Source organism: Bactrocera neohumeralis, chromosome 5, assembly GCF_024586455.1.
Source record: "Bactrocera neohumeralis isolate Rockhampton chromosome 5, APGP_CSIRO_Bneo_wtdbg2-racon-allhic-juicebox.fasta_v2, whole genome shotgun sequence".
Taxonomy (NCBI): Eukaryota; Metazoa; Arthropoda; class Insecta; order Diptera; family Tephritidae; genus Bactrocera; species Bactrocera neohumeralis.
The window spans coordinates 59,916,783-59,927,160 of record NC_065922.1 but is presented as its reverse complement, the minus strand read 5'-3'; the positions used below and the strand labels follow the sequence as shown (position 1 = coordinate 59,927,160).

The 10,378-nt window shown below is 31.2% G+C and overlaps 1 protein-coding gene across 2 annotated transcripts; it reads left to right on the top strand.

The window, feature by feature from the left end:
• The first annotated feature begins 1,951 nt into the window (after positions 1-1,951).
• On the top strand, positions 1,952-7,189 carry LOC126760182 (uncharacterized). 2 transcript variants are annotated; one of them, XM_050475647.1, is made up of 5 exons: positions 1,952-2,096; positions 2,523-2,737; positions 5,022-5,201; positions 6,785-6,982; positions 7,042-7,189. In XM_050475647.1, the coding sequence occupies exons 1-5, from the start codon at positions 2,043-2,045 to the stop codon at positions 7,097-7,099; spliced, it is 705 nt and encodes a 234-aa protein (XP_050331604.1). In that variant the 5' UTR covers positions 1,952-2,042; the 3' UTR covers positions 7,100-7,189. The 2 variants fall into 2 exon arrangements, with proteins under 2 accessions (XP_050331604.1, XP_050331605.1); XM_050475648.1 differs by lacking the exon at positions 1,952-2,096 and adding an exon at positions 2,153-2,317.
• Positions 7,190-10,378: the final 3,189 nt, after the last annotated feature.

Here is a 10,378-nt window from a genome sequence, read left to right as displayed (position 1 = left end):
ATGATTCTGTGATCCGGCATTGAAGGTTCTGATGATACCCTCCACTGTGATATCAGTGAGTTCCCAACCCACATTCTCAATTTCCAGACTATTACTAATAATTAGTTCTATGAAAGATTTACCCCGTGTGTTGTAGTCTTAGCTGCTCGCCCCTTTTACGCCTGACTCCTCATTTGGGACTTCCACTAGGCTCTCAGAGTGGCAGCTCGATAGGCCGTACTGGCCCCGGATTACGGGGCTTCTTCATATACCAGCCATTTCTCCACAGTTCCTCTATCCTTATTAGCCTTGGACCTATATTGTCCCAAGGCTACTGAGCTAAACCGATTGTTCAGGAGGAACCTCCCCTCTCAGATGTTCAGCCACTATCCTGAATCCTAAATTTTAGTTTCGACCATTCGCCAGGCCTAGATATTAATTCCCTTGTTTTGATCGGAGAGCAAAGCTGCTTGCTGCTCATCTGAGAGGAACACCGTCACGCTGCTCATGGGCGAAATGTCCTCTCTCCTCTTTGTGCATAGGACGGGATCCTTCCAGCCTACCATCTTGGAAACGATATCCGATAGCCAACTAAAACTCTTGTAGCGAACACCACCAAAACTCAGCTGCTCTGATTTGGGGGAGTCGCAACGGGCTTGTACCGGAGGTGCTCGAAAGAGGGGAAGAAGAGGTAGAGTGTCCCGCCGCAGTGAATGTCGCCTGCTGAGCGCCGCTGCATGAGGGCATGTCATCATGATCTTCCCTGGCATGCTTCTCAAACTGCGCACGCTCCTCTGGCGATATGGTATTCAGGAACGTAAACTTATGTAGAGCTCTTGAATACCCTTTACCTGCACCGGCGCTGTTGTCGTTGTCGTTGCCATTACCATTTGACGTTTGCAGTGGTTGCCTTGTCGTTTTTGATGTCTTTCATCTTGTTCTTAAGCAGTCCTCTATAGTTCAACGCGGTGAGCGGTCAAGTCTATGTTTTTAGAGAGGAACACAAAGGTCCATCGCGCTAGAGCCCCATGACGCGTTCAGGCCAGCGCACGCATGCGGCTTCTGATAATAAGCAGTGCCAAACAGCACCACAACAGGGTGCCTGCCATTCGCAGAGGTACTGGTAAATGTTACTTCGTCTTCCTGAGGATACGGTAGTTAAATTTTTTACGTTTTATCATTTGCACATAAATTATTTTAAAATTGTAAACAATATTGATGGTATAGATTATAATTTATTAGTTTCAATACATCAAAGAGAGTACAAGACAAACCAAACTTGACTGTAGACCGGACTTAGCTATTATTATATTAATCATTGCATGAGTTCACAAACTTAATATCAAATCTAGTTTATTATATTGGCTCTCGTACCAGTCTCTTTCCACTCAATATTTTTTTTCTTATAACACACGCTTTAAAAGTAAATTATCTACATATACATACATATGTAGGAAAGCATAGATATGTACATAATTATAGTTGCCGTTGTATCTGTGGTTATAAAAGTAGTATAACAACATAATTTAAATTAATTTTTGTGTATTAGTACATTTCACGTTCTTTCGCATATGTACTTGTGTAAATATGCATGTTTATATATCAATGTGCTGTGGTTGAAGTCGTGTTTATACTTCATATTTCCAAAAGTTGACAAAAACTTAGATCAGTTTATATATGGTATACTGCAGCTTAGAAATATAAGCATCTGAATATAAATATATTTTTATACATACGTACGTGCGAACTTGTTTGATTTATTACATATAAAAAACAATTTTAAAAAATTACCAACTATTCTTAATTTTGAATGAAATTTTGTATGCATGTACAAGTATGTATACAGAATAATGTATTGAAATTAGACACTAACTACAACAAATAAATTTTTCTGAAATTGAATTTAATCATAAGCCAATGATTCGAGGTATTTTAAATTATAAAATGTTTACTTTACAGTTGGACAGAATGGACAGACAACTAATATTTCAACTGTTTACCTCTCAATCACGTTTTAAGCGAAATTATATTCAAATTCAAATGCGTGTTCACATAATATACATATGTACCTACATACATACATATGTGTGTATATTACAAGGGATAAATTCAATAAGGTAAATATTTTAGTCCAATATAATAGCGCATCTTGTTGAATTGTGTGCCAAAAAATTTGTGTATAAGTTGTTTCAATAAATCAGGTTTTGTCTCGCTCTTTTTGTTATTATATTGTATATTTAATAAAGACAGTATATAAGGAAACTAGAAGATTTTTTAAATCATTAAATAAAAAGAACTTGACGAATAACAACTTGACGCTGTGAAAATCATGAAACTCGTAAGTTTACTTTTTGTCAGAATAATTCGGGCATGTTAGAGTGTGTATATTTTATGAAATTCGTGCGTTTAAGATAAAAGTGGAATATGTGCAATGTTGGAAATAATTTCAAATGAAAATATACCTATGTGTTTGTAAATAAACATTTTATTATTTTAAAAAAGCATACGTTTTAAAGTTATAATTTATTTTGTATGATCTGCAGGTTATTTTATTATGTTTTATTGTGTGTACCGCTGCGGATTTAAAACACCCTTCAGATCGAAATTCAGAGTTATTTAAATATAATCCAAGTGATGTTTACACATTACCGGAAGATATAGATGATGAAAAACCAGCTGTTATATTTGAAGGAAATGTTATGAGAGCAAAAGTGGAGAAACTTCAAAATTTCAACGGAAATAAAAAATTTAAATTAGAGTAAGTATTAAAAAAGTTGTGAGCAGGCCAATTAAAATTTCCTAAATACGAAATTTATTACATATCGTACAACTATATCATTTCGTAGGATCTGAATCAGTAGTGATTCGGAAAATTCTTAGACAATACTCGCATCATAACCAATTTATATTTTATAAATACAGTGAAACTTCGATAAGTCGTAACCTCGATAAGCGAAAAACCTTGATATTTCATAGTATTTCTTCGGTCCCTAGAAAAATTCGCGAAAAATGCATGTATTTCGGTCCCTTTGATAACTCGTATTTTTCTTGAGACAAAAATTGAAAAATGTGTATCAAAAGCCTCTACAACTCGTATGTTTTCCTCCAAAGCCTCTACAATTCGTATTTTTTTTCACAAAAAACCGTACGTGACGAAAACATAGTACATATTTTAAAATTTATATGTACAATCATTTCTTGTTTTTTATGTAAAATTGAAAAAATAAATAAAAAAAACTCTATAATTCGTATATTCTATATGTTGTATAACTTGATAACTTGAAAAACTCCATAACTCGTATTTAAATTGTGGTCCCTTGCAAATACGAATTATCGAAGTTTCACTGTACTTAATTTTAGATATTTTTGACTTACATTCTAGATATAGCAGCCTATTATTTTAAATGTAATGTGCATGCCTTTTTGCAGAAGTAAGTGAATGTGATCAGTGCTGATCATATTCATATATTTTTTTTATTTATTAAATACATTAATTAATTTTAAATTTAATTAAATAAATAATTCGCATTAATATTAAACACACGCCTTGAGTTCACGAGTAAACTCTGCTTTTCACATGTACACAACACATCGTTTAGTTGACGTTGATCACGCTTCTTGCGAGCACCAATCACAAAGCAGACGCTACAGTATGTTTCACAATTAATGGAAATCGTTCTTTTCAACTATGTTTTAAATAAAAATTAATAAAAACATACATACATACAAATATTAGTAACAAGCAATTTCTATTTGCATTCTACTCCTCAACGCCGCGTACTATATACACTACATACACAAAATTGTAACGTTGGCTTTGGTTATAGCTATTTAAGAATGTTAATATTTCATATACATATGTATAAGGTCAAGAACTAATAAGAACGGTTAATAAATGTGAGAAAAATATAAAAGTTTTATTAATTTACTCTTCTTAATAAAATTAATATAATATCTAGACTCAGATTCTTACCGATTTGTGGTGCACGTGTTTCAGCTTTTATTATTTATAAAGGATGCTTAATCCCCCATAATATTAATTTCTGAACAAAAACAATTTATGATAGTTAGAATAGACCACGGTATCTCTTTTACACATTTGTTAAGGGGTGACTAATTATTAATACGAACAGATTTACTAATAATTATGCATGCGGATTACCTTTCCCGTTTGGTAGGTTAGGCTCAAACAATATTTGAATTAGCCGAATTGAATGGATATACCCAGTAGTAAAATATATTCAAGACGGATACTTTTCTTCAGACATTTCTTAATTTCATTAAATGCTTAAAATTTGCTTAGTTTATAGTATGATATATAAATAGCTTAATTTATTCGTTTCAATAATTGAGATAATATATACATACATACATAAAAGTTAGAAAACTACTAGAATAGACGTGATAGGTTTGTATGTACTACAAATGTAGACTTGTATACTTTTACGATTGTCCAGTGCTATGTTGGTTTGTTTCTTCAAATTTTTTCTTAATTAGAAATAAATGTAATGTTGCCTTTAAACAAAATTTGTCTAATTAGCATATTTTGATAGTCATTCTTAGATATTTTATAAACAGTATACGTATATACATACGTATAACAAATATATTTTACATATTTAACTAGTATTAGCTGATTAGCCTAGAATTAATGTGCCAACAGAGCACAAGGAAGTCGCAATTTTATAATTTTATTTAAGGTTAACAATTACTATGAATTGGCGACTATTGAATTTTATCTCCAATGAAAATCTTGTCATATTAAAAGGGTTTCATAGCAAATAACCATTGAAATTCCGGTTAATTTGAACCTTCATTAATTTTTGGGAGATTTTATTTCTAATTATTAGTTTTTTTTTACCGAACCTCTTCGGATTAAATGTTGTGAATGGAGTAAAAAAATTTGCAGAAAGTGGTTTCTCCCAGAAGCATAGTAAATAACCCTAAATTTTACAGCGAGTATTTATTCACATTTCACATGTTATTATTACATTTACATCACTTTATAAAATATTACATCAATTTATTTATTACAATTTTAGTTTAAAGACTCAAAATGGTATAGAGGTGACCAGTGTTGGTAAATTAAAAGACGATAAAACATTTGTTGTGAGTGGGTCATATTCTTTTACTGGAGCAGATGGTAAACGCTACAAAACTCGCTATACTGCTGATGAGTTTGGATATCACCCTATTACGGAGTTAGATTTAGATATTCCAGAGTGAGTATAATTAAATGTATCCAATTAAAAGTATTTCAAATTAGTTAACTTTAGAGAAAACAGGCGTTTTTATAACAAAGACATTCGAGTTTTATATATGCATACATACAGTATATTTTTAAGTATTACTCTAAGATTTTTGTATAAAGAAATAGTTAGTAATAAAGGCTGTGTTCCAAACGGTAACATTTTTTTTGTGAGAATATGTACTTACTTAATTATATCTTTCTATATACATAAATACATTTACAATGTGATCTGTTAACCAACTACTAAAGTTTTCCTTATTTAGAGTAACACTTCTGGTGTAAATGGAATAAATAATAACATAAACCAGTAAATAACGAATTAATAACCTATTTTATACCATACTTGTTATGTATGTTCCAGTAGTTCTTTTAAATTCCTTTATTCCCGAATGCATATCTGTATTCATATTTATAAGTTACCATGATTTACTCAGCCCGGCAACTGGGCGAAATTCTATCATTCCAATTCACGAAACACTTAAAAATTTCACTTTTACCTGTCAGAATTCTGGTTTGGCACCCAGTCAAAAGAATGGTTCTTACTATTACGGGTTAGTGTGATTTAAAAATATACATATTTTATATTGACTGTTGATATAGTTATGTAACTAGATACGATTTTATGATTTACTAAAAATATTAGCAGGTAATTGAATATTCAGGCGATATTTATATTGGAAATCTTTTTGTGTCTTTATCTCTTCACTACTAATATACCCAGCCTGCTTTATTTAGGCATGCATAAACTAATAATTAACAAAATCTTAAACATTTTTTTCAATTGGAAATAATCTCATTTACTCTTATAAATGCAGAAAATGTACACACATGTTAGTTATAAACTTCAATACGCTAAATTATATAATGTATAAACTCAAATAGCTACCGTTTCTTATTAGTCAAGAGATTGCCTATCCTGTTTTTCTGTGCGCCTGATCAACCACAATTCATTTCCATATGAAAATTCTCCTCAAACGCGCGAGAATGACAAAAAAAATTCAAACAAAATTAATTAAATATAAAAGTTTCAGTACAAATATAATAAAAAAGACTGCAAACCCCCCGTATTTGCATGTTGCTCAGAAAATGAAGAATTTTCTGATGTTCACTTGAGAAAAGAAAAGTTGCAACGTGGCTAATTTCCGGCTCTCAATTTTTTTTATTTATTCATTTTTTTCTATAAACACATGAAAAATAATCATAAAATTGCCATATATTGTATATGTTTACTTAAAGTATAATTTTATTGATTTTCGATTTACCATATTTTATATGAACCCGACGCTATCAAAATGCAGCATAATCAAATAATCGTAATACTTCAAAATAGCATAAGTCTCTTTCTCTTTTATATATATAGATTGTCAAACACCATATTTTTAACTTAATAATTTCTTCTCACACTGACATGTAAAACAATTAAGAAAAATGAATTTTAACATACCATATTGATTTAATTAACTAACACTCGCTGTACATTTATTATTAATATGAAATAGGATGAAACATATTTTTACTTTTAAATCTTCTAATGTAATAATTTATAATTTTAAGTCCCCAACCTATAGCTGACGCAGCAAGAAATCCGAACAAATTCGACAGTTCTAACAAAGATTTGTTAGGAGGACTTAAAAACAGATTTCAGTTTCTAAACCAAAATCTTAATTTGGATATAAGTGGAAGCGCACAAAGCAGCGACGACTACAAATATTCTGCAACGAATAATAATGGTTATAATTATGAAGTCCCGATGTAAGTTCAAAATTATTACAAACAAATACATAAAATGTTTATAACATGTATCATTTTAGACAACAATTTGAAACTGCGCCTTCCATACCATCGCGCGAATATTTACCGGTGAAGTAATAATTAAAGAAAGAAAAATAAAAACTTTAACTAATATATAATAAATGTATACAATAGTAGCTGCAATTCAATAAAATATAATAAACTAAACTAATAGCATACACCATGCATGTAAATCAATTCATTCAGATGAATTCCTTCTATCTGATTAAATAATAATATATAATTAAACGATTCATATTTTTTGTTTGTTATTTAAAAAGGTAGTATAACACGTTTTAATCATTAACATTTACCAAAAATGTATGTATATTATAATTATAAAACAAAATGCATAAAAATTCATAAATAAATCAAATCGGACAAAGATCAAACACCTTTTATATAACAGTATGCAATGACCTATGCATAAAAAGTCGCATTTTAAGAAGTACGACGAAATTTGGGCAACATATACTGGAAACAAAAATTAATTAAATTCGTTCCGTAAATATATTTAAAAGAAATCGATTTTTATATTTCAGTAAGTTCCACAGGAAAGTGATATAGCGGTAGTTTTAAGGATTATTTAACACTTTGGCTCGTAAAAACACCATTTACAACAAAAAGGCCATTTGTTGAGAACAATACGTAAAACAGAGATAAAGAGATATCCAACTCCTCTTTCACTGGAAATGAGAGAAAAATTGCTAAACGTCAAAACAGAGATAAAGAGATCTTTAACTCCTCTCTCACTGGAAGTGAGAGAGCAATTGCTAAACGTCAAAACCTACTGAACTTTGACAGCTAATCGAGTTCAGTAGGTTTTGACGTTTAGCAATTGGAAACGAGCGATGGCCAGATTGAAATCTTACCAAAAAAATATGTAAACGGAGGGATTAGTTGCATCGTTCAAGACCACTTATAAAAATGAAAATTAAATGAATTTGTGAAATTTAAAGGTATTTGATGAGAGGTTTTGTAATTTGAAGCATCATAGTATATTTTCAATGGAAAATGATTAAAAACATTTAATGATTGAGAGCTAACAAGCTTAAATCCTATTATTGGGTATTGAAAGGACAAAAGTCAGTTGTTATAATATTCTTTAAAAAGATTTAAATAGTTTCTACATATAATAAACAACAACTATATAGTAGTTTTTATTCGTATTAAATGTTGGGTGTTTCAATTTAAATGCCCACAAATAATTATTTTTTTCAATCTGGCCACAATGGAAAATGTTATAAAAAATGCTAATTTTGGAGCGTTCTCACACTGGAATAAGTTTAACAACCCTTTATTCCTGCGTCAAAACCTCGATCAACTCGATCAACTGTCAAAGTTCAGGAGGTTTTGACGTTTAGCAACTTTTCGCTCATTTCCAGTGAGAGAGGAGTTGGACATCTCCTGAACCATGACAGTTGATCGAGTACCGGAGGTTTTGACGTTTAGCAATTAGAAACGAGCGATGGCCAGATTGAAATCTTACCAAAAAAATATGTAAACTGAGGGATTTGTTGCATCGTTCAAGACTACTTATAAAAAATGTAAAACAATGAAAATTAAATAAATTTGTGAAATTTAAAGGTATTTGAGAAACGTTTCGTAATTTGAAGCATCATAGTATTATTTTGAATGGAAAATGATTAAAAACATTTAATGATTGATAGTTGACAAGCTTAAATCTTTTATTGGGTGTTGAAAGGTTAAAAATCAGTTGTTCTAATATACTATAAAAAGATTTAAATAGTTTCTCCATATAATAAATAACCACTATATAGTAGTTTTTATTCGTACTAAATGTTGGGTGTTTTGACTTAAATGCCCAAAAACTATTATTTTGTTTAATCTGGCCATAATGGAAAATGTTATACAACACGCTAATTTTTAAGCGCTCTCACACTGGAATAAGTTGAACATCCCTTTATTCCTGACGTAAAATGACCTCGGCAAGCAGAGATAAAGAGATGCCCAACTCTCCTGTCACTGGAAATGTGAGAACTGCTCACCTACCGAAATTTGACAGTTGACTGGATTGGGTAGGTTATGACATTTTGCAATTGGAATGACTGGAATGGCCAGATTGAAATTATACCAAAAATACTCGTACGCTAATAAAAAATGTAAAACAGTGAAAATTAAAGAAAATACGAAATTTAAATATATTTCATGAGTCGTTTTGCAATTTTATGCATAGTGGAATCAATTTTCAATTACAAATGATTAAAAACATTTATTAATGTTAATTAATTCACCTGATTAAGTATTGCTATAATCGCGTAAGCGGTGTCTACGCCAATTAAGAAGAAGAAGTATTGAAAGATCAAAAGTCAGTTGTTTTAATATACCATAAAATCATAAAAAAGGATTTAAATACAAATAGTTTCGGCAAATATTAAAAGTCCAATATATGTATAATAATTTGCAATCGTAATAAATGTTGTGTTTTAATATAAATGCCCGAAAATTCTTATTTTGTTCGATCTGGCCACAATGGAAAAAGTTATTAGCAGGAACAGTGAAAAACGTAGAATCGTGGCCCGTGTCAGCTGATACGACCTATCTTATGAGCGCGCAATGTAAGTGAACAGTGAAAAACGCTACTCCCTTCTCTCTTTGCCGTAGGATGCCGTAGGAATCCACGGCATTTGGATTTTTGCCGTGGAAACGTGTCAGCTGATTGCTCTCTCACAACGCAAGGTTGCCAATCTGGATATACTGTAGTAATTAAAAACGTTGTCTTCAATATGTTTGAAATTTTCTTAAAATAACTCAAAATCAGAGCCAAATGATATCTATATATATAAAATTAAGTGGCAAAACTTCCTGTTTGCGTACTCCTCCTAGACGGCTTGCCCGATTTCAATTAAATTTTCAGGGGTGATTGGGGTCTGTTTGGAGGGCGCACATAAGAAATTTAATATGTGTATCATTGCACGTTTTGCAAAAAAAAAAAATGATACATCCCGCCTATACAAATTCTCATGAAATAATGGTTTGCCGCAAGATTGGCAGTCCTGTCAAATGCCTTTTACTAATAAACAGAAACAACTGGCGGATGTTTACAATTAATAAAAAAAAAACATTGACATCGCTGTTGATCGTTTTTGCCTGTCTTTCGTTCTTTCTATGGATGACTGTCAAGCTAACGAGACATACAGAACGTAAGTGTTCCGAATGCACTGAGTGTATCAAAAAAAATGTTTCAACATTGTGTGTATTTTTTTCAAATTTCAACGTGATTAACATTCTGCGTACAACACAAAGCAAGTGAGTATTGTTGTTGTTTCATATGTGATGCCATGCGGTTCGATTGTCCCTTGAAAATGCGCGGTGTGTGTAAAAAAAAGTGTTTCA